Here is a 24,212-nt window from a genome sequence, read left to right on the forward strand (position 1 = left end):
TCAATAAATCTAGCAATCAATGGTGTCTGTGAAAGCTCCTTTCTCTTAAATGGCTGAATCCTCATATCCTCTCTGGAATACCATTTTGACCCTCACCCTCTAACGACCTTTGACCGTCACCGTGTAACGCAGACATGACCCTTTGTGTTTTCTCTGTTCTGACTAAATGCCTCATTGTCATCCTGACCAGAGAGGCGACACGCCCTCTAAAACACATCGAAGTGAAGGTTTAATAGATGCAGATTTAAAAAAAAATTTTTTTTTTTACCATACACACACTGGCACATGTGCAGGAGTTATGCTGAGGTTTGAAGATGATTTGGGTCAAATTTATTCTTGGCACGGAGGTTAGGGGGGAAGCCCTCTGGGGTTGTTTTAGTCCCGAGAGCCCAGATCTTTTAGCGGGACCAGATGTTTTATTTTGTATGTACAGACACAAACTTTAGGTTCAGGATTGTGGTTCACTGAAATTATCATATTCAAAATATACACTGCGATCGTGTCAAGGTCGTCAGCCCTCAGAGACACCTGATACTACTTTGAAATTGCTTCAGTGCACAGCAAGAGGGGGACATATGTATGTTCATTGGAAATCAAGGGTCGACGTGCAGAATTTCACGTCATTATGGTAACTCGGTGAACTTTGCTTGATAATCAGTCCCACCGGCAGACTAAACAGTTGGAAGTAAGAGCCCTCAGATTTGAAACGCACATCCGGTCGGCGGGTCAGGTCCCATTGTGCACGTTCAAATTAAACAAAGTGCGTGCCAACATTTTTATCGGGAGGAAGTTCACAGTATCAAACAATGATGGCCCTTCTGCAGACTTCCATGTAATGCAAACTGTTTTTGTATGTTTGTACATGTGTGTACCTCCACACATGCTGTGCGTTGTGGGAGTGGTGACCACAAGTCGCTGCATTTTTAGTGAAAAGAAAAAAAGTACTAAAATCATTCGAAATAGATAAAGATAGAAAAACAGCCATTATTCAAGGAATTCTTCAGCATTTTCACATGTTAATGCTTATTCACTTCAGACCTTTTAATTTTTAGATGACGAGACTGATATCGAATCTATCCATGAAATATAAGTCGACAGGCAGCAGCTGGTAGCTTAGGACAAAGACCGAAAACAAGGGTGTCTGTCCAAAATTAACAAGATCTACTGCCAAGCTCACTACCTGCCACGCTGTATCCTTTTTGGTTATTCTGTACAAAAAAGTAAAAAAAATGTCACGCGGTTTTATCTGATTTTTATGTGCAGGACTATTTTTTAGAGTGCTGCCTAAAGTTTCATGTTTACCATACAGACATGTGGTATCATTCGTCTCTCTTCAAGAAAGCAAATAGACATATGTCCTAAAATGTCAAATACCTGCAAAACTCTGAACAAAAGCCGAGTAAGAGTCATTGGCCACATGTTCAGTCAGCTGTGCACTGAACATGAACAAGATTATTTGTTTTCCCCCAAATGACAAAGTTTAGTGCAGCTGCTCATTTAATTCAGAGGTGGACTGAGCCAGATTTTGAAGGGAGAAGCACAACATGTGCTCAAAAGTTGGCAGATTGACTAGTGTACTGTGGTGCGGGGTGTGTTTGAGTAACTTTAAATGGTCAGTTTGTCGAATTTTAGTGGCTCTATATAGTATTCATTATTTATTATTGTTGTTATAGAAATGCTGCGTTTTTGTTACCTCAGAATTTATAATGAGCCCTTCATGTCTACATAGATATACATAGGGAGCGGGCCCTCTTCCCCGAAGCGCCATGCTGCACAGTCGTGTTTCTGGTTCTACAGCAGCCCACAAGGGACAAACCAAACACGCTCTAGGCCCTCTGCCTTTTTGTTTTATGTGAGTTTCACAACCACCGTAGGTTCTCCTATTTGCTTGAAAGAAGAGGACGAGGCGAGTTGTGTCCAGTTGGTTGAATCTGCAATCCCCACCAGATGCCACTTAATGCTACACGCTGCTCCTTTTAGTTTAAACATTTTGCATAATTTCACATCAATTTCCCCCAAAAATCGGACTCACACATTTTGGATTTTTGGAAACTTTTGGATTTTCTCTACAATTTAACCAGAGCTCTGTGGATTTGACTGAAAATTGGATGCAGTGCATGTAATAACTTAAAGTCGGTCTAAATTGGTCTCTTCATTTCTTAATAAAAGACTTCAATAATTAATGACACAATCTTTGCAAGTTTTCTCTTCTACCTTCCAGTTTCACCCGACTCTGCTTCCCCAGGGACATAATTCATCCTGTGCAGGCTGAGGTTATGTATTCTTTTCATGTACGGAGGAAGCGTAATATCCTGTTCCTGCATGAGCTCTAGTACCACACTGAGGCAGACTGGCCCCGGGGCCTATCAGGGGCCTGAGTGCACCTGAAACTAAAGCCACAGGCCCTCCGAGACTGTGATATATGAGGTGTCTGTCTGTCTGTGTTTCAGACTCTGCCTGTTACAGCGTTAGTAAAATCTGGGCCTAATGGGGTCCTTCTTCTGAGAGCACAGGAGGGTATGGTTCTCATTTTAGTGGCCAATGTGTTCACTATGGCCGAGGCTCATGCACTTCTATTGAACCAGCGTTTTCCCGCGCAAAGTCATTGCTGTGAAATGCAATAAGTCAAGTTTCTGTTATGTTAAAACAATCCGGAGAATTCATTTTGAGATTGCCACACTAACCCGTTGGCTCTGGCATCAGTGTTATATGATTCATGGGTGGTGGTAACTTGCCATGAGGACTACCTTAAAAAAATTGTATATGAATGAATTCTAAATCACTCGACAAAAGCCACTTTGAAGCACTGTTGTTTGTTGACGTCAGTCAAATGTCCATTGATGGGAATTCATGTTGTAACAACGATTGTCTGTGCGGGGAATGTTTTACGAGGCCTCGGTTGTGCATGAATTAGATTCGTGCTTGTGTCGTAACGTGCTTGTTGTTGGACACTTTGCAGTTATTCCAGCATGTCAATTTTACCATTAAATCATTTTATTTTCGAAACCCTCAACTTTTGTTTTATGGATCAAGTTTTTATGGCAAACTAAATCTAATAATGAAGCAGAAAAACAAAATGAGAGAACGTATTTATGCCACAGTTGTATTTGGGGCATTAGTGAAGCCTTAGGATATGAAAATAGTCTGTGTAGGGTATTACTGAAGTGCTCCTGAGCAAAGCAGCATCCTGTTCAGTAGCAGACCCAGAGCTTTGATCATTCTGTAGCATTACAACTAGAGACAATATTTCTTCTTCAGAGCATCCTGAAAAGACACACACACACACACACACACACACACACACACACACACACACACACACACACACACACACACACACACACACACACACACACACACACACACCTGCGAACAATCGGTGGGAGGTCCACCTGTGTGTCCCAGTAGCAGGCTGATGAGCCCTCCTCCTCTCTGCCACCGTCACACGTTTCCCTGGAAGCCGAGAGAAACCAGTCGGACGTCCTCCGGTTCATTCGCTGCAGGATTCAGACGCTCACTGGAGGAATGCGTGGCAAACCTCGGCGTATATTCGGGGTTTTGGATGGGAGACCTGACTTTTAGGTGCATTTACATTTCGAGCATGATCGTTCCCATCTGGAGCCGGCAAAGGCGTTAGAAATGTCTCACCAGCAGCGGCTTGTCCAACTCTCCGCGGCTTCGCTCGCTGTGGTCTTCGGCCCGGACGAGGAGAGTTTACGCGCCAGCGGAGGGAAATTCAACGGCAATACCACAAGTGGTCAAGAGATATTTGCTGACTTCAAAGCGCAAAACTTGCGCAGTTTTTGGAATAAGAGGCTCGTCAAGGCCATTGCTGAAGTGTCCTTTAAGGGATGGATGGAAAACTTGGTGCTTTTCATTCAAGGGAACGCGAACAACCTGGAGGTGCTGAGGGAAGCGTGGATGCGCAGGGCTCTGAGGTCACCAAAGGGATTTATCATCAAAGCTGTCGGTATGTAATCTCAGTCTTTTCAATGAACTGTCACTAATGCTATTCTAAAGTATTATTATGACACATATGATGGGGGGGAGGGGGGATAGCAACTTTCCAAATGCATCTAAAGTCCAGAAACAAACATGTTGCAGCCTTCAATGTTCTGTTTGAAAAGCAAATCAGAGGAGGTGATCGCAGGACACGAAAACAGCTATGTAAGACACTGTGGAGTCAACATTTGTTTACCACACTGAGAGATGTGTGAGAGCCATAAACTCTGACTAACACAGAGTTAAACACCTCTCTTCCTTTTCCGTTCATTGACGTTCATTGGACTGACCTTAAAGTTTAGTTAAATCAGATGGCAAAAGTTTAAGAGTCAACCAAAACCTTTGGTAAAAGTGGAATAAGTAGTAATGTAATTTCAGCATGGCATTAGCTCGTTTGAAAAACATGAAAAAGTCTAATTTCTTGCAAATGAGGTATAGAGGCGTTAAAGGACAAAGGGGTATCTTTTCACTCACCTTCATGTATGGCAGGATTTTTCATTGTGTAAAACCTGCTCGAAAAATTTACATAATTTAAAAATGGACCAAATTTTAGTGAAATGTTGTGAAATGTTTCTAGCTATACCAATTTCAAACCATATTAATTATAGTTAAAGCCGCATTTGTTCAGATTGCTTCTTAAGACTCTATGCTCCTAAATGTCTGGTGGGTTTGAGAGGACTGCCTGACCATGGATCAGCCTCCCTTTGTCATTGACCCAGTGATATGTTTACCAACGCTTGCTCACAAAGCTCCATGTTGCTTCCAAAGCGTCCCTTCTCTGGCTGTTTTGAAGAAGCTTATAGCATCACAGAAACAATGGAAATGGAAACCTTTATGCAGCCTCCTATAGCATGATCTCATGGGCTGTAAATGTCTGACAGCACAGGCTGCTGGAGAAAATGACAACCTTGTGTGAGTTTTTGACCTAATGACAGTATTCTTAAGACATTGTTCCCATTTTTTTATTACTTTAAAACTGTATTTTGTCACGAATACATGTGTGGGAACTGATTTTTTTTTTTTTTTATGCCACATAAAGCATCAGCTTCCTCTCAAAATGTTATCCCTTAGTAAAGTTCAAAGACTACCGCACGTACGAGGTATAAACAGTGTCCCAGTAGCACACTCACTATCTCTGAGTTGCCTCTGTTTCATGATTTGTGTTTCCAGCAGTGTGTCTTGTCTGGATGTGTGCCTTGCCGCAGTCTACCTGCTGACTTTGTATCCGTCCGTCAGCTCTGCGAGATTGAGGAGTGCAAAGACAAGTAAATGGAGGAATGTGAAGGGGAGGAAGAGACCACACAGAGGGAGACCCTGGGAGGAGGTGGGGTGACGGAGGTGGGGGGTGGGGTGGCTGACATGCCATCCTGCTGCGAGACAGTTTCTGGCCCCAATATTCGACTCGGCCCACAAACAAACACCACATGGGCCAAAGGTGATGCTGGGCTTATTATGCACAGCGTCAGCACAAAGGTGTACATGCATGTGCTCACGGTCGGTTGCCGAGGCAGGCGTCAATATCCCAGCAGACTCCTCCTGTTTGAGCTTCACACTAGAAACTTGTAAGCAAACACGTCTATGTGTAGACATGTCACCTCCTTCTCCTCCTTAACAAATGCTCCGCCTCACACCGCAGCAATTTGTATGGAAATCAGTGCTGGCAGGCTGTAGGAGCCTGGTTTACTGCCTCCTCACTGGGAGCTGGTCAGCAGTGAATCACTGAGAGACTGGCTGCCGACCACAGCAGCTTTTCTGTTACCCAGGATTAATGTCCCTCTGTTTCATGGCTAGTGAGGGACTGTGGAAGTCAGACTCCCAGATTGATATCAGGCATGGACTTAAGGCCTTGACATTGTCCTGATATAAATATGTCAGCTAGAAAACAGAAATGTTATGAGTTATGGGCTACAGTGAATTTCAAACAGCCCTATTTCCTTCCCCAGGTCAGAGCAAGGAGGAGACGTGACTTTAATACCGTGAGGACTTTTTTTTTTTTTTAAAGGAGAGTTCGGGAGCTGCTTTAAAGATGTTAAACTGAAATTAAACAGATGTGGTTAAAGTTAGTTAATAGTGTTTCATCACTGAGGAGACAGATAGATAACAAAAGCTTCCAGACACAACCACTTAGTTAATTTGTATTAATTCCTCATTGATCCTGTCTGGTAATCAGTGCTAATATCCTGAGTGGAGACAGATTGCTCTGCGGGCCCATCAGCCACCTTCCTCTAAAGGGAGATATGTGGTAAAGGAGTAGTGCAGGAGGTGGGGAGGGTTGATGGAGAAAGGGGATAGTGGTGAGGCTAGGCCGAGCTAATCAGACAGGGTGAGGAGTTAGAATGAACAGACTTCGTTGTTATCGTTGTGGGAATGGGCCCCACTGGCACTGAGGTTGACCTCTCCGTTTCAGCTCCTGAAATGCAGAGAGTTCCTTATTCTTCTTCTTTAATGACCTCTTAATCCAGTTTGTATACTTGCAGAGGTTGTTTACAGAATAAAACCAAGTTCCAGTGTGAGTAGAGTTGACATCCTCTGTGCTGACAGTACTGATTGTACTGTGAATAATAAGACATAGCTATGGTTTACAATAACCTTGTTGGAATTTTTTTGTGACAGACAGGAAGCACAAAATATAAGAAGTAAAATGTCAGAGAATTGTTGTTTTGGCAGGGGTTTACTTTAATGAATGTTCCTATATTTAACTTTACTACAATATTAGTGTTCCTGCTGTTTACTCATAAAAAACAGTCTAAAAGAAAAAAAGACTAAAAACACCAACAAAGATCAAGCTACAGTGTCTACATGCCACATTAATCCAGTTAATTGACGAATAATCCAGTTCTATCAAATAGCTCAGTTTTGAACTTGATGTTTTTCATCCAGTAATGGGTGTACTGCCTTAAAGAAATAGATCTACACTTTAAGAAATGTGCTCGTTCACTTTATTACAGAGATTTTGGTCATAAAAAATGTACACCATCATGCGTCTGTTTTGACTGTCTAACATGAGTTGAAATACATTCGGAGCAGATAGCCAGTCTCATGATTAAACAAATATAATAATGAGTGAAATTTGTTTGTAGTGGTGCTTGTAGGTATATTTCTTTACTTTGGCAGAAGCAGGCTGGCTCCTTGTAGCTCTGTCTGCATGTTTAACGCACAGATGGTCATTCTCCTCTAACGCATTGCAAGAAAATGAATAATTTCCCCAAAAGTCAAACTATTTCTTTTAATTGTGTCTGAAAATGCTCAAATCATCTTGTCAGTGGTTGTTTTTTGGAGTTTTTTTTTCTTTTGCCTCAAAATTCCCCAAAAGGTTTTGAATTCCTATTGGAGAACCGCCCGGCTTCTCCCTAAGAAACCAGAGGCTTCATAATGACTGTTCTGGTTCTGCATTATTTATAGTGTCACCATCGTCTCTGCAGCGGGATGAGTATGGATCCACGTGTTGAAACATTTATATGGATTCAGCCATTGGTGTAATGAGGTGTCATGTGTCTGTCCTACAATCAGTCTCTTTAAACCGCCTGCGTCCTCTTTGAACATAGACCTGAAAGAGTATTCTCACTTTCGCTGTGTACAACACAAAACAACATACTGTACACTTTGCGCAGTGTGATTTTTACAGCAGTAGAGCATGGCCGCGCTGCACTTTTTAGGCCAAGTTTCCTTTTTAAATGGTATGTTTCATTTAACTCACCATACCATGAGGTGGTGAAACATTCCTGAAATGCTTAATTTACTCTTGAGATCATTTCCTGAGCTCACAGCTCAGCAAGCCCCATTTCTGCTCTTTACTTTTCACTTGAAAGTGTTGTATTTTCACACAAGGGGTGTCTCCTTTCATGAGGATATTTTGTCAAAGTCTCAAAGCGCTCTGCTAATGGCCATAACTCTTCCAGATGTTAGCTTATTAACCATGACACCCCCTCACCGGGCCCTATCCGGGTTTAAATGGCCCACCCTGTCCTAACTAAGCAGCACAGGTCAAAGGTCACAACCTTCTTACTAACAAGCCACCCCTAGGTCAGTTAGCTTCAGAGGGGTTTTTACAAGGCAAACAAACCAACGTACATCAATACAGTATCCAGGTGTTCTTCACTCGCTGGGCAGTCCATATTTTTTTCTTGTAGACCACCCGCGATGTTGCAAATATGAGTGGATTATAAATATAATCCTAATTTAACTCTATTAATTATATAGAGGTGGATGTTGTCACAGTAGTTCTGTCACACTATTGAATTGTCAATATTTTGGTTGCTTTAGTTACATTTGCATCCTTCCTACTGTTACTATTATTACTGTTTATTAGATATGTTTTGCAACTTTAACTGTTTACTTTTGGTTATTTATTTCGATGTTGTAATGATTTTTTTTTTTTTTAGCTCTCTATTCTGGTGTTTATTCATAAAATTATTTCAATTCTTAATTTTTTTTCTTGTTGCCAGATATTATAACTTTCAATCCATTTCTTTAGGGTCATCAAACAATTACTTTTAGCTAATGTAACTATTTGCATGCACTTTGCTAACTTTTTACTGAATCTTACTGAAGATTAACATCACATAAAATTTTCATTCAATTTTTTAAAATTCTGATTTGAATCAAATCACATTTTGTGTTTTTCAGTTGAGTTAGTTGAATTTCCCACGTCCTCCCCTGAGCCCCTGCAGCACAGCTGCATACGTGTGCTTTTACTGAGGACATTGTTGAAGAACCCGGATGGCCCATCTGTATTTTATTTCTTGTTAAAATGATGGGAAACACTCAGAAAAGCACATGTGTGGGTGAGATCAGTTTCAAATAGCATCTGAGCTGCCCACAAAGAATAATAGTCAAAGATAATGATGCTCCAACTCCCTTGACACTAATAAAATGACATTTAGCAGTTAGAGAAAGGCGTTTTTTGAAGCTCTGTATTATGGCAGTGGTGTTCTCATAAAAACAGAGGTGAATGTGTTTAAAGGAAACCATATATACCATATATTGGACTTGTGCCCAGCAGAGGGAAGACTCTCTGGTCTGACTTCAATGTTGGTTTGGTAGATCAAAGGAGACTTAATGTGATTTATATTTATAAATAAACAGTTGAGTGGAGATTTATTCAATTGTAATGGAAAGAAAAAGAAAAGTGCCTTTGTGATTTATGTGCTGCTTGTTGAAGTGTTAAATTGCTTTTCAAACTGTGTTGTTAATATAATTAGGCTGCAGTCTAATACAAGTATCTCTCATTATCTCTTTCTGTGCAAGTGTCAAGGTTGTGTGTCTACATTTACCCTAAATGTCTTCTTTTCTATTTCCTGTGCTTGAGAAAATTTAAAATACGGTTCAGATATGACAAAACCTTGACCTTTACTCTCAGATGTGACCCTCCACATGTGTAGGAGGCTGTGCGTGTGCGTGCAAGCCTCTCAACACATCATTTGTTGGCCACATCCGTAACCATTGAGCAGGAATCTCACCCGCAGTGTGAATCAGGCGTATCGGCCTCTGTATCGACCCGCTGGGCTCGCCCGTAGCCTTTCAGTGGACCGCTGCCAACAATAACAGTTGAGGAGTTTCCTCTTTATCCCTCAGCTTATACACCCTGTCAGCAGCCGCTTGGGTTTCCCTCATGGGACTTATCTTTATTCACTGTCGGCTCAGACAAATGGGTTGACACAGAAATCAGACTATATTGCATTAAATTTGGTATTACAATTACTCTTCAGTTTCCTGACAGGATGTTTTCTTTACTTCATTTAGCATTGATAAATGCACTGGTATGCTAACATTGGCTCTTTGATAACAAAGTGCTGTGTTATTCTTTTTCAGGAGTGAAAGATACTTTAAGGAATCAGAGCAGAGCTGTGTGCTGACCAGTCGTAGCGCATTAGAAAGTGATGAATCATATAGCAGACACTGGACGGGAGCACTACTCTAAATACTGGGATAATAAACACAGGACTCTGCTGCACCTTGAGCTCAGTTCAACAGGAGGAAATGGTTTTCATCTGCAACCCATGACTGCTATCGTTCTTGATTAATGGTTGTGGATCTGCTTGAAACCTTTTCAGATCATGCTTATATGTGTTTTGGTGGTGGGATGTCAGTGGGGAAATGCCACATCGGTGGAGTGGGATGAAAATGGGAAAGTTTGGGTCTCCTGAATTTTCTGAGCTCAGTTTAAAATATATAAAAGTGAAATCTCAAACCTTGGTTTAGTTTTTTCTTCACTAAAACAGTTTAAATGTGACATAAAATGCAAAGAAATGTACAGTACAAGTGTTTAAAGTTGACTAATATGAGAGCAAATAGTGAACCAAATGAGGCCTAAGATTGAACACCTTTCGTTACACATGAAAAAGACTGAAGACCCTTTTTTTTTTTTTTTTTTTTTTTTTTTTACACTAATAGGATTCAGCCCCACACAGCTGGATCAGAGCCAAAACGTCTGAACATCAGTGAATCAATGACTGAATCAGTTGCTAATAAAGGATCAGCAAACAGCAGCAACGTGGTGTCTTGTCCAGCACGGACACCACATTAGAAGTTTGTGGGTGAGATGGTACTCAGTGTGTATTGATCGGAAGGTAAAGAAGAGAATACAAACAGAGAAAAATATTGAGTTGATCTCTTGCAGTCGTCATGACTTTAGGATTTTGACCAAGATCCTTCGGAGATGTGATGGGAGTTATTGCTAGGACTTCCTTTTGGAACAGGATATAATTTCCTGCTTTTTCCAGTGGGCCAACATGAGCAGCCATCCACACCCTTCAATGCTGATATATTATGTAATATTAGGTATTAGACTGCCATTTTGCGTCCTAGTTTTATTACTACCATACATAATTTATTGAGGTTGAGCAGAAGTTATGACTTTCTTTTATGATTTTGCATTTGTAAAGTAATTATAAATGTTTTATGTTTTGAATAAAACCGATGTGCAATGCACTGGATCGTTAATCTTAATAATCTTTAATCTTTTTATTAACCTCAGACTAAAAAGCAGTTACAGTGATTTAATGTCAGTTCATCTAGTTATTCATACATCTTCTAAGATGAACGTTGAAGTTTTAGGCTGGTTTCTAGTTAAAGATTTTGAAAATTACATCTCTGCTCTGCATGAGCTTTCCACAGTCTGAAAAATAATAAAATGTTGTCATTAATATTGAAACTAAAAGTCGCGATCTGTCAGCCTCTGAGAAAATCATTTTAACCTTTTTTTTTTTTTTTGGTCATCTTTCTGCATGTCCCCCTTTTTTTATGGAAGTGTAATTCTCTCTGGACAAATGTTAGTCTGAGGCTTAAACACATCAGATCTGGGCTGGAATAAAGCTGAGACAAACTAGTTACTCAGGTTATTGTGACACATTCGGCACGAAAGGTGGCAGAGGACTTGTTTTTATTCCATGCAAGGATTCTACAAGAAATGTTTTGAAAATAAAGTATTCAAAGCCAGAATGAAGGAAAGGTACTGTGGTACAGAAATAGGACTGACAGAGTCTGAAGTAATGTTCATGTTCATGAAAACAGATGAGAACCAGATATATTCAACTGCGGTCCATTAAATCTGAAGAGGTATGATGTATGAAGGTAAATATGAGAAAATAAAGCATAGGTAAAGTTGTGCTTTACATCCGTCTCCTGGCATTACCATGTATTGACATCGTGTTACACAGAGTACTTTGGGATTTTTTGCTATAACATACAGTCCCGTGACCCTTCACTTTGTAACTGATTCTCTGTTAAAAACCTGGTCAGGTGTGTTTCCTATTTCACCAAAACATGATAATGTTTTTTGTGCATTAGTTCACTGCCAGGCCATTTATATGAGCTGGATCACTTTTCAAATTGTTCTTACTGTGAATCAGATGGTAAAAACATTATTTAATGGCATTGCAACCGCAAGGATTTGCAGCCAGGATCTGTGGTGACCAACTATGAGTGTAGATCAATGATTTTAGCTCTGTGAATGTCAGTTCGAGAAGATTAGTTGCAGCCTGTTTATTCTGTCTTGCCAACATACATTAAATGTCAAAGAGCTGGTTTGGCAAAGTGAGTCTCATGGCTAAAGTTGGATTATAGATACCCATACTGCTGTTTCTTCTTTTTCTTTGGCTTTGTATTGCATGTGGCAGGTCACTGCCACAGTAAAGGTTTCTATGGTGACGAGAGTCAACACAAACCCAGTCTGTGTTTCTCTTCACAACTACGACTTTTAGCTCTTAAATCCTCTTTAGTCATGGTGTTTTGACTTTTTGCCTTATCTGATCCTCAGCTCTTTACTCTTAGATTTAGCATTCAATAGTCAGCTTTCATATCCTGATAATACACCTAAACTGTTAATCCACCAACAAACACACTCTCCGATTGCAAAGAGGACACAACACCTGCACTTTGAAATGCTGAACCATCAACAGGTCAGATTAAATATTTACTTGATGCCTTAACTTTGGGCCAAAATGCTGGTTTTATTATTAGGAATCAATCACTTAACCCGTTTTGCCCAGTATATAGGGAGGTTATGTAATGTATAGTCAAACAATAGCTATTTCGCACACATTTTGTCCTAATGTTGATGGCCTTACAGTACAAGTGCTTTCGCAGAGGAAGGACATTAAAGGACGGTGTTGTCGGACTGAGAAAGGTTTTGTTGCTGATACATTTGGGCTGTGATTGCTCTCTGAAGGGATCTTTTCACTGAGTTTATTGGGCCATTTAACTGCAACGCCCACATCTGTGAGTGAAAGACACAAACTCGTAAAGCACCTTTAAAAAGTGTGACGGGCGCACACACACACACACACACACACACACACACACACACACACACACACACACACACACACACACACACACACACACACACACACACACACACACACACACACACACACACACACACACACACACACACACACACATATAGGAAGGGGAGGGCAGAGTCATGGAGGCCTGCTAGTCCAAAATACCCAAAACAAAGACAAGTGGTCATGGGACTGGGAGGAAGGTACGACATAAATTACAGCTGGCATCTCTTCCAATTACAGTAAATCTGACTGTATGAATGTTTGACATTGTCTCACCAGAGACTGGATTGAAATCTTGCATGTGCAGCCTGCAGGTTCACTGAAGCGTGTCCTTCACAAGGTCTCAGCCGAGGGGAGACAGGGTGGGACTCAAGCTCATGTTGAATGCCATGCAGTGTGTCCTTAATGAGGGAAGGAGAAGATTACCCTGTTTGCTTACTGGAGCCTGGAAGATTAGGTGATAGCAGGATGAGATAAGATGGTGTGTGTCTGAGTGTGTTTCCAGAGACGCCCTGGATTCAGGGATGGTCCGTGCAAAATTTCAGTTAAATATTTTAACTGCAATAGTGTGAAGTTGAAATGCCAAAAGACTGGATTCAGTCACAAGTTGTGTTGCTTTTTGCTTTGGTTTCTAGTCTATACAAATTTATAGATGACGACTGTCTATATGTGATGATCAGAAGAGCCTAGTTGTTCCCGTATCGCCTAATTATGGCTGCTGATGTTTGGTTTTTGCACTCAAGTGTGAATAAGACAAACAGGGAGCTCTGGCATGTACTTTTGAATTGAACCACTTACTGAAAAGTCAAAAAACAGTTTGGGTCTTTGTGTTGCTGCAGCACTTCAGTTGTCCTCCCAATTTTTAGTACTGCCGCCACATTACTGCACACCTAACCGGGAGGTTTCTGCCTTATCTGTGTTCAGTAAAGATAATTTAAAGATAGCTTGACATTCAGATAAAAACATTGTAATGGTTTGCTTTAGTGCAGCTTATGGAGGGTCTACAGTATGTAGTGTATAGCATTGTGTGTTCGTATTTTCTTCCAGGAGACTGAAGGTAATGTAATCACGTATGAAATGGGATTCATGTGGCTCTGAGGCCTGCTAACAACACAGCCATGTGAATACATGTGGCATTGATCAGTGTCAGCAGCCAAAAAGATCTCACTGGGGACAGAGGAGAGGAAGGTCTCTGTCAATCATCTCAGCAACGTGAACAGTCAGCTTCAGGCATTTTTCATTTTATCCCGCAGGCTGCAGTATATTTTCACATGGAAAATGTATGACATGGTAAGAAATGTGTGTTTTTAGCTCTGCATGGGGCAGAAAAACAGAGTGAGACCTTTGTCACTTTATTTGAATGTTTTAGTGAACAGTATTAAAAAGAACATTTTACACTTGTTATATAAAGACACAATTATCTTTTTATTTTCATTTTAAACTTTTTCAATCCAAATCATCATATTAAGGATGCATTACATCAATGAGATAGTCTCGAAACAGTTTTGGGTGTCGTGGTATGATGTATGAAATTAAGAAGATAAATATCTGCTCCTGTTCCTATACCAACAAGCTGGAAAGTAAAAAAATATTCTTTGCCTAATCTGTTTGGCTCTGCATATTTCTGTCTGTGACTGTGGGTCACAAGTCATTGCTTTACTTTAGTATTGTTCTTCTGGGACATGCAAGAATCAATCTATGCAGCAGAGGCAGAGATATATTTAGTTCTTGGGTCGAGCACAAAAAATAATGGATTTAACACTTGCCCTGATGTATTGGCATCTCTATTAATAATGATTTGATTTACTCAAATAGAACTAGTTGAGGATGTGCTGTTTGACCACATTAGATATTAAAAGGGTTCAGAACGGAGTATAAAGCTTGAATATGAGGATAACGGAGCATTTTGTCAGACACCCGCTCCGGGAACACTTTCATAGTGCACTCGGTTGTTCATGTAGTATGTGACAGAAATGGTTCTGTAACAAATTAAGTAAGTGAGACAGAGAGACCCCAGCTCATTTCTTTCTAACCACACAGCTGGACAGTCGAGGTTTGAAGTGGGTGTGAATGTTGGATTGACAGTTTCAGATATTGGAAAGCTGAAGGGAATGAGTTCCCGAAGCTGCTCGACCGTCCGGCAGGCGGTTCTGATGACCATAAGCTTCAGCACCCACGTCTCTCTAACTCTGTCCTCTCAGTTTATAAGTCAGGCTTTCTGTTCTCAGTTTGTAGTGTGGAAATACCATTGATGACATCATTGGTGACATCATTAGGGTTATTTTTTCTGCAGCCATTTCTGAGGGCCCTTTCAAAGGTTATGGAACTGCTGCTCTCTCTCATCCCTTGTTTAACTCCCGAGCTGCTGTCTCCCTCCCTCGTCCTTGTGGCACAGGGTTCGGTTGCCATAGCACCCAGCCGGGTATTCATGCTGTGTATGACAAAGGGTGTAATGTCGGTGGCCCGGTCTTAGATTACAGGAACACAGAGGTCCGTTCCCCCTGGAGAGAAGACGGTTACAACAGTGAACCTCCCTGACGGTCACGCCTGCTAATGTTAGACTTAATAAACACTAATCCTCGGTCGACCCCATCCTTCCATTACAACAACTTTTCCCACAAATAAACTGCTACAGGTGTTTGTTTTTTGTCTCGTCTCTCACTTACATTTTCCGTCTCGTTTTTCACCTACATTTTCTGTCTTTGTTAGTCGGTGCTGCAGTCAAACCAGAATCATTAAATGGCATGTGGGAAACATGTTGTTGCTTGAACCTGTTTGTGTTTTCAACTCCCTTAAACCTTCCTGTTATCCTCGGGTCTTTCGTGACCTATTTTTAAAACCATTTTGGGTCACGAAAGACCCGAGGACAACTGGAAGATTAAGAGGACAGATCATGTTAGCTGGTGTCCGGCAGGATATCCTCCTTTGAACCGGGACAGGATCACAGAGGATAGCACTCCATCCTCCAAAATGACCTCTGTGCAAAGAGAGGGTTTATTGATTCCCTGTGATTAAGACGTTGATTGTTTGCTTTCCGCTCCTCTGACCCCATCATATCCTTGCTGACCTTGTGACTGTTGACAGCGGATATAAGTGGTTGCTATGTGGACGGCCTGCCGGGCATTCCTATGGGAAGTTAACAAGAATGAGGAGTTTTGTCAGCAGCCCTAATTCACTACCCAGGGAGACTTCTATTGAGATATCTACTCTGAGGTTTAGTCAGCTTAACGTCTATTCTCGGCTAGGGGAAGACAGATGTTTTTGTTTTTTTCTTTTACAATCCTACAGGATCAGTTTTATAAAGAAAGACACCTGTCTGTGAACCATATGAGCCTTAAATGAGCTCAGTCTGCTGATAATTGATTTTGCTGACTTTGCTTGGCATAGTACAAAAACCTTTTACTAAAACACAGAATCATCTGTATTGTGTAGTGTGATTGATACATTTCAGTATGGAAAAAGCATCTGGTGAGTCTTGTCAGACTGAGTGCATTAAGACTATACATTTTATTCAGTGGGGAACAATTGTTTTGGGCAGTTTTTGGGCTACTTTGTGGTCTATTTGGGCAGTTTCCACATTTTAACCTATGAAGAGTCTGGGTTTATTCCAATAAATTTGCCCCATCTTCTCCTTTAATTATTTTATTGTAACTGACAGAGCTCTGAGTTCTGTAAGCTTTGTTTAAGATGACCTTAGACATTAAATATTATTTTATTTTATTACAAATAGACTCAACGAGTTTTCCTTATTTAAATCATTATTTGATCTTAACTCTGATATGAAAGACTTGTTAAAGGTGCAATATGTAAGATTTAAGTCCCATCTTATAAGAACTTTGTGTTTGTAGAGAGGCGCTAGTAAGTCACTGTAGTGGCCGGACCTCAGTCTGGCTCTGGTCGAATTTGATGTATTTTGCCCTGACGTTAGTTGCCAATAGATACATTAAAAATCTGATTTGAATTGACCGAACGATCCACCCGGTTTGTTTGCAACATAAAATTGCTTCAGTTTGGTAGATAGCTAGATGCTGAGATAATTGAGCTGTTCTCATACAGCTACTGTAAATTACTGTATATGAACCACGTGTCAACAAACAGCTGACTTAACATGTTAAAACTGTCAGTAACGTGATACAACTGGTTACCCCTCATAAACTATCGTTAGATAAACACTGTTAGCATTAACAGCTGTTTGCTTGGCAGTCTTGAAGAAATGTTTCAAGTTCAGCATCAAACTGCCAAGAAAGTTCTCCAGTGCAACGCCAATTATAACTCTTTTTTTTTTTTTTTGCTTCTGTTTTGTTGAGTTTCAGCGCCTACTTTCATGACAATTAGGTGGCTTTACAATCTGGTTGGGCGACTTTTTGAAAGTCAAATTCGGCACTAGTGTTCGTTGAACATGTGCAAAAGCACAAAAAGTGATTTTGACTAATTACACATTTCTTATCAAACACGGGTATCTTGTCTGGATCTGTCAGTAGGTGTGTCTACATGTGTGTTGCGTCATGCTTCACTGTGGCAGATATTTGATTAGTTGTTTATTTTCCCTGCCTTGGACATAAGTGGTTCAAGTGTGAGGCTAGTAAATGTTTAGTTTACGTCAAGTGTGAGCTTGGCAGTGTTTTGGCTGAGTGCCCTGGGGCTGAAGGTTGAATCACCCACAGTCACACACGCCACATGTTTAAGCTTAAGTCTAAATTCACACACCTTTACCCAAAGTGTATGAATCACATGGGGGGGAAATATCTCTGTCAATAACAAAAACAAGTTCAAGTTCCAACTTTAGCTGAATTTCATTATGTGTGTGTATGTGGCAATTTTACACTCAAGTATGGCCTGAAGTTGCATTTTGTGGTTTTATCTCTTGTTCCCCCTTTTTCACTCGTGCACTTTTCATGAATGTGGCGTAGCTGATTAACTAAAGCCAATTTTCCAGCCCTGTGGGTAAGGTTATGTCCGTGGCCTCGTGTCTGTCGTTCATAGGAAGAGAGTTTGTGGTAAACCAGCCCAGATGCTAATCATTTATCAGCAGTAAAGTCAGGTTTGTTTTGGTGCTTTTATTGAGTTCACTCCTCATTACTAGATATCACTTTTTGCAATCTTGACATGATAAATATGTATGTGTGGAGAATTTGTCAAAAAAGTTTCATGAAGGCTGCAGGAGCTAAGGACATATTTCTCAGTTTCTCTTTTATACTATCACTCAGGCGTTCCTAATTCACTCCTAGATCTCACTGTAGTTACACACTGCAACAAAACCCACATTCTCATCCTAACCATACCCACATCACAACTAAGACTAACTCCAACTATCACTAACCTTAGCCTAAATCTAAACATTTGAACTCTACTGTATACCTAAAACTAACCACCTAAAGGCTTATGTCTCAAAATAAACATTTCCAATATTGTGCTTATGGTCTTCTGATCAGACAGGCCTGTAAACTAAAACCACAATGGGATATCAAAATGTTACTTTTCTAATGGCCAAAAGTGACAATGGTGCCCTCTTTTGAGATATTTTTTGAAAGTTGTGCTTGTTTCCTTTTAGGAATTGAGGTTGAAGCGGAGACATTGCCTCACCTTGTAGGAAAAGGGAACTCTGATAATAATAGTTAAAAAGAAAAAACATGACATAACAAGATAAAACATACTTCTACTGTGTCACTGTCCGGATCTTATTAAAGGGGTGTGGAAGAGTCTTTATTCCACTATACGATCTTAACCCTCTTTACCATTTGCCTGAAGGAATGTAACTGCAGCATGTTGCTTCAATTACGTTTCTCCGTCTGTAAAACTCGTGTTTTTAATACTGGTTAGCTGAAAAAGCAGCTTAATTTTATGATTTGAAAGCTTAGTGGCTTCTGTCTAATGGGCTCCCACACATTGTTTGGATGTTGGAGGAAGACGATCAGTTGGCGGAGCCATGCAGAGCGGTGGGACTTTGATATGGGCCATACATACACAGAAGGAGTTCCATATTATTTTTACAGGGACAAATGTGTCCAAGGACTGTGTCTGTCTCTTTTTCTAAAACTCTCTCAGTTTCAGTGACATGTTTGTCTAAGGGCAGCTCTTAAACGTGCAGGGCATTATGATATGACGGGCAGGATATCTGATCTGCCCAGCAGGCAGACGTGTGGTCATTTCTGTGGAAGTAATGGAATTCTGTGGTCTGCCCCAGTACTGATGGAATTTCAAAAGCAGTCAGGCATGGTTCATATAACTCGCATAAATAGACCACCTCGGTCATGATTTAGAGGGTGGTTAGGATAGGAATGTCAACTTCAGTACTTTGAGTTGTTTTCACTGGCAGCACGAGTCAGAGAGAGACCTCTCCGACCCAGGTGTGTTTATATCTTGTGCAGCAGACCCACCTGTTTCACCCAGTCATCTTCTGTATTTCAGGTGACCTGTCCCCCGTGCAGATGTCCCCTGTTCCCCAGTCCCAGTTCATCCCCTTGGCTGAGGTGTTGTGCTCCGTCATCTCAGATATGAACTCCTCCCAAATCACAGTCAACCAGGAAGCACTTATCAATTACATGAGCAAAGCCCATCCAGGTAATCAATACAATATTTTATAAGCTTTCTTGTAAAGGAATAGTTTGACATTTTGGTAAATGTGCTTATTTGCTTTCTGGCAGATAGTTAGACAAGAAGGTTGATGACACTCTCAAGCCTGTTAAATATGAAGCAACAGCCATCAGCCAGTTAGCTTAGCTTTGCAAAAAAGCCTGAAAACAGAGGAAACCAGCTTCCCCGGCTTATTCTATAAGTAATAAAAAAAAATCTGCCCTCCAGCAGCGCTAAAGCTCTCTAATTAATACTGTATTAATGAAATAATGTATCTAATTTATTTAATTTGTCTAAAATTCAATATGTAAACTTTTATGTTGTGTCAGACTTTTTCTTGGTTAAACGTAGTAACCTAAATAGTCTGGCACATCTTTTGTAAAACTACAATTTGTCATAACATTTCGTTTTTTCCCCTTGATTTAAACAAGCGAGCATATATTGTGTTCACTGGACAGAGCAAAGTAAGCCAATTGCCTGTTTTCAGTAATTGTGCTAAGCTAAGCTAAATAGCAGCCGCCTAAAGCTCCATATTTAATAGTCAAACATGAGAGTGGTGTCAGTCCTCCTCACTAAGTCTTTGTCAGAAAGTGAAGAAGCGTACTTTTCGAAAGGTTTCAACATTTGCTTTAGGGATTTGGCGTCATTAGGCTTTTTCCCTGTTCTTTCTCTTTTGTTCTTAACAACCTTCACTCTTTTTGTGCCTCAGGGATAACCATCCCCACTCAGGACATCCTCTATAACGCTCTAGGCACTCTGATCAAGGAGCGCAAGATTTACCATACGGGCGAGGGCTACTTCATCGTCACACCTCAGACCTATTTCATCACCAACAACATGGTCCGTGAGAAGAACTTGTGGACATCTGGTTCAGCAGATGACCCTCCCCTGCCTCCTCCCATTACTTACCTACTGAGCAACGAGATCTGTGTTGAGAGCACTCAAACGCTCCCAGTGGCCCACTGCCAGTCTTGCAGCTGTTTTAGCCCTCTCCAAATTTCCACTAATATCGCCTCAACTACTGCGACTGCCACCGTCCCTCCCTCCACTGTCCCGGACCAGCATTCTGTCTCCGTGTCCATAAGTGAATGCACAGGCAAGAGCTTAAAGTGGCCTCGACCGTTGGATCTCAAACCAACAGTGCAACATCAGTCCACTTCCACAGCGGTAGATTGTCAGGCAAGTGAAGTCAGCAAAACGACGGCCACCACTAACGCTACCGGCCGTAAAGAAAAAGATAACAAACCAGGGAGAAAGTTTGGTCTCAGTTTGTTCCGGAGGAATGGAGGCAAAAAGGAGAAGCCAAAGAAGGAGTATGCGTCCTTTTCAGGCCAGTTTCCTCCAAAGGAGTGGCCAGTAAGAGACGAGGACGACCTGAACAACTTACCCCGCGACCTGGAGCATGCTATCATCAAACGCATCAACCCGGAACTGACTGTGGACAATCTGACACGGCACACGGTCCTAATGAAAAAGCTTGAGGAGAGAAGGGAAAGGGGGGTAGAAAGAGTGCTGGACAAAGATGATAAGGGAGTAGACAAGGGAATGTCTACTGAAATCCTAGCGTTCTCAAAACCCAGGCATCATCACTCGTCTAAGGCAGGGCCAGGGAAAAGATCTGCTCAGAAGACCTCTCGCAGCAAGAGGAGGACCCACTCATCCAGAGAGAAGCAAAAGGAAAGGGAGAAGGAGAGGGTTAAGAATAAGGCTCCCATATGTGTGGACAAATATCCTGAGGGGGAGGATTTAATCCCTACCCGACTCAGAGTGGAAATCCCTGTTGATGAACCAGATCAAGCGGAAGAAGGTGGAGCTGTTGAGGGAAAATCTCTGTATAAGAAACGCATTGAAAACCCTTTCCAGACTCATCCAATCAAAGAAGCTGAGACCGTCACTCCCGCCGCTAGAGAAAACAGAAGACGAGAGATGAAAGAGGGCAAGGCTTCAGGGCTGGGGAGAAAGGAGCGAACGAGTCACCGCTCCAAATCGTGGGACCCGCATCGGGCCAAAGTGATGGCAGCAGACGGAGAGACTGCAGTCAAATTCCCTACGTCTGAGGACAAATACGACTGTCCCCACGAGAGGGACTTTTCTGCTGATCACCTGCTCCAACCAGACATGAAGGTCAACAGAGAGCTGCCACTGGACTACAGCTCAGCCTACCCGCAGAGCAGTACACTTCGCATAGATGACAAGGTCCGACATCAGAGGGAGGGAAACTGCAAGGAGAGCTGGGACAGAGAGGGCAAAAAGGGGCCTTTTCAGGATGCACAAGAGCACAACATCGTGCCAGAGCACAGTCAAACTACAGCTGATGGTCTTCTTAACATCCAGCAACACTCCAATCCAAATACCGTCCTCATTAAACATTCCTTTGAACCTGTCATTAACCACTCGTTAGACCCGAATCTACTTTGGCCCAAGCCCTCTTTACAGCGGAAGCATTCACTCAGACTCTCCAACCCTCAAAGGGATGACACTCAAAGGCCCGATGAGCTCTCTGGAACTAAAGCCACCCACGACCAACCGGAGGCCAGACCCGTCACTATCAATAATCGAGAGCAAAGGACCACGAGTCAGGGAGAAAGGGTGGAACTGACGCCCAACAGTATTCCCTTAATTACGGACACCGATGGTTTTATAGAAGACGACTACAGGCTCTATCAGAGAGCAGCTGAGCAGGAGGATGATGCCTGCAGCTCCTTGTGCCTGAATGACAATGAGATTATTGATGCTGCAAATGAGTACCGAACAGGTGCAGCGGACTATCACGGCCACCAGCCGGTTTATCATAGCCGCGAATCTGATTTGCCGTACCACGGCCCCCACAGTCACTATCATAAGTCCAACTTTCACCAACCACAAGTCACCTTAATGCAAGAATCGGCAGACAGCCCTTTTAAAGATCGAATTCCCCCAACACCCCTGAGGGAAGCTTCCCTCAGCCCCGCCAGACCTGGAGAGACCAGACGGAGACTCCGTCATCACCATCAGAGGACTAGATCACCAGGCGACCAAAGTGAACCCAGCCCCGGACGAGGCAAATTCATCCAGGGCGAAAGACGGCACGAAGCTAACATTGATTCAGATTGTTTGGAGGCATGTGAAGTTGCGGACAGCAGCATCTTCGACTACTGCCAGACGAGTGAGATTGAATCAGACACCGAGACCGTCCGAAAGTCGGCTGATGAAGGTGACGGTGAGTCGGCCCACTGGGCGGCTGAGATGGAGGGACTGCGGCAGGATGAGTTCGATGAGAAGGGGCTTCCTCAGACCCGCAGAGATGTTCTGAGCGTGCCCGGTGGAGCCAGAGGGGCAGAGGTTGGGGGAAAAGTGGAAATGGGAGAGAACCAGAGCATCACAGGAGACAGTGGAATAGATTGTCCTCGGTGAGTGCCTCTCTTTTCGTCTATATTCAACCGGATATCCCATCAAAGCATGCAACGCGCCGTGTAAGTGCTTCTCCCTCGGCTCAGAAGCGCCACCTCTTTAGGTCAGTGTTTTTACTAGTTTTCACACCTCAGGCTCATATCTTTTCTCTCCCGCTGTGAGCCCACACCAGACTGTATCCCCCTACATTTCTGGAGGGGCTTTGGGAAAAATAAACACTGTACTGAGGTTAGTTAACCTCTAGGTTATATGTCCGTGGTTGGCCTTTCTCCCACGTCGTGTGTGTGTGTGTGTGTTTTTTTTTTTTGAAAGGTAAATGGCAATAAAGCTGAACAAACACCTCGTGTCCAATTATAGCATCTAGTATTTGGACAAGAGGTAGTCATTTTTTATAATTACGTGTAATTGCTGTGCAGCACTTAAATGCTCGCGTTGTAATCAAAGAGGAAGAAAAGACTTCTTCTGTGACGTTGAACTCGCCGTGCACCCCGGTATGTAGGTGGAAAGGTGGAATGCATGTTATTCAGATGGTGTATTCTGCCCCTGCAGGACCCGGGTCAGCCTGGCTTCCAGCAACACCGTCATTCTCGAAGGTCTGAAGAGAAGAGGCTTCTTGCAGAACTTGGAGAAACTGCATTCGAAGAGCGGCGCCATTCGACCGCAGAGCTCGCTGCTGCAACTGACCCCTGTCATGAACGTATAGCAGGCCCGAGGCCCCTGCTGAAGCTGCGCTGGTGCTGACTTCACAACGGCTCAGTGTAAAAAGGCCCAAAAAAAAAAAAAAAACACGCGCTCGAACCTCCAGTTATATGCAGCTGATTCGGTCAATAATGTGAGAGTTTGCGCTTTGTTGCCTACTCCTACATATTGACGCCTATTACAAGAGATGTACAGTATGTACAGTACATATTTTTTTCTTTTTGTAAATAATTTTAAAAGCCATGATTTATGCATCCGTAGACTGCATTGTCGATGTGCTGTTGAATGGTTCGTGGTGTATAAACAGCATCTTTTGTAATATAAATGTACAGTTTTCTTTCCTCATGTCTCATTTGTTTAAATGTTCAGAACATCTAAAGTGTTTTTTTTGTTGTTTGTTTTTTCTCCTCTCATTTAGCAGCTACCACAAATTAAACTGTGTATATCCACCGAGGTGTCTTTCTAGTTGTGATTTTGCTTGCTAGAATATGCTCTTTTTCCATCTTCATTAGACCTGCAGTTATAGTGCTGTTAATTCAGCAAGTAAATCTGAGATTTACCGTCAGTGTTGGTCCAAAATCTACTTTTATCATGTTGTTTATTTGGTATTCTTGTTTTTATTGGAGGACATCACTTAAAACAACTGCCAGAGTTTAATTTTCAAAGTTGTATTTGTGTAAACAATGACTATTAATAACAACTTGACATACAGTATCTGTAGGTGTTGACTTTTAAGTGTTACTCATCCAGTTTCTAATG

General features: G+C 41.9%; 1 protein-coding gene across 1 annotated transcript; it reads left to right on the forward strand.

Moving 5' to 3' along the window:
* The first annotated feature begins 3,505 nt into the window (after positions 1 to 3,505).
* Positions 3,506 to 23,902, forward strand: stox1 (storkhead box 1). The gene is made up of 4 exons (XM_069692657.1): positions 3,506 to 3,970; positions 19,200 to 19,352; positions 20,074 to 22,753; positions 23,304 to 23,902. The coding sequence occupies exons 1-4, from the start codon at positions 3,640 to 3,642 to the stop codon at positions 23,455 to 23,457; spliced, it is 3,318 nt and encodes a 1,105-aa protein (XP_069548758.1). The 5' UTR covers positions 3,506 to 3,639; the 3' UTR covers positions 23,458 to 23,902.
* The last annotated feature ends 310 nt before the right edge of the window (positions 23,903 to 24,212 follow it).

Source organism: Brachyistius frenatus, unplaced genomic scaffold (genome assembly GCF_029030835.1).
Source record: "Brachyistius frenatus isolate BFR_SWC_R1_liver_20210118 unplaced genomic scaffold, ASM2903083v1 Contig_13, whole genome shotgun sequence".
Taxonomy (NCBI): Eukaryota; Metazoa; Chordata; class Actinopteri; family Embiotocidae; genus Brachyistius; species Brachyistius frenatus.

Bases quoted from the DNA above. Each gene is read 5' to 3' on its own strand.
- stox1 (XM_069692657.1), top strand. From the start codon at position 3,640: ATGTCTCACCAGCAGCGGCTTGTCCAACTCTCCGCGGCTTCGCTCGCT. The intron at 19,353-20,073 runs GTAATCAATACA...TTTGTGCCTCAG, and splicing joins CATGAGCAAAGCCCATCCAG to GGATAACCATCCCCACTCAG. The intron at 22,754-23,303 runs GTGAGTGCCTCT...CTGCCCCTGCAG, and splicing joins AGTGGAATAGATTGTCCTCG to GACCCGGGTCAGCCTGGCTT.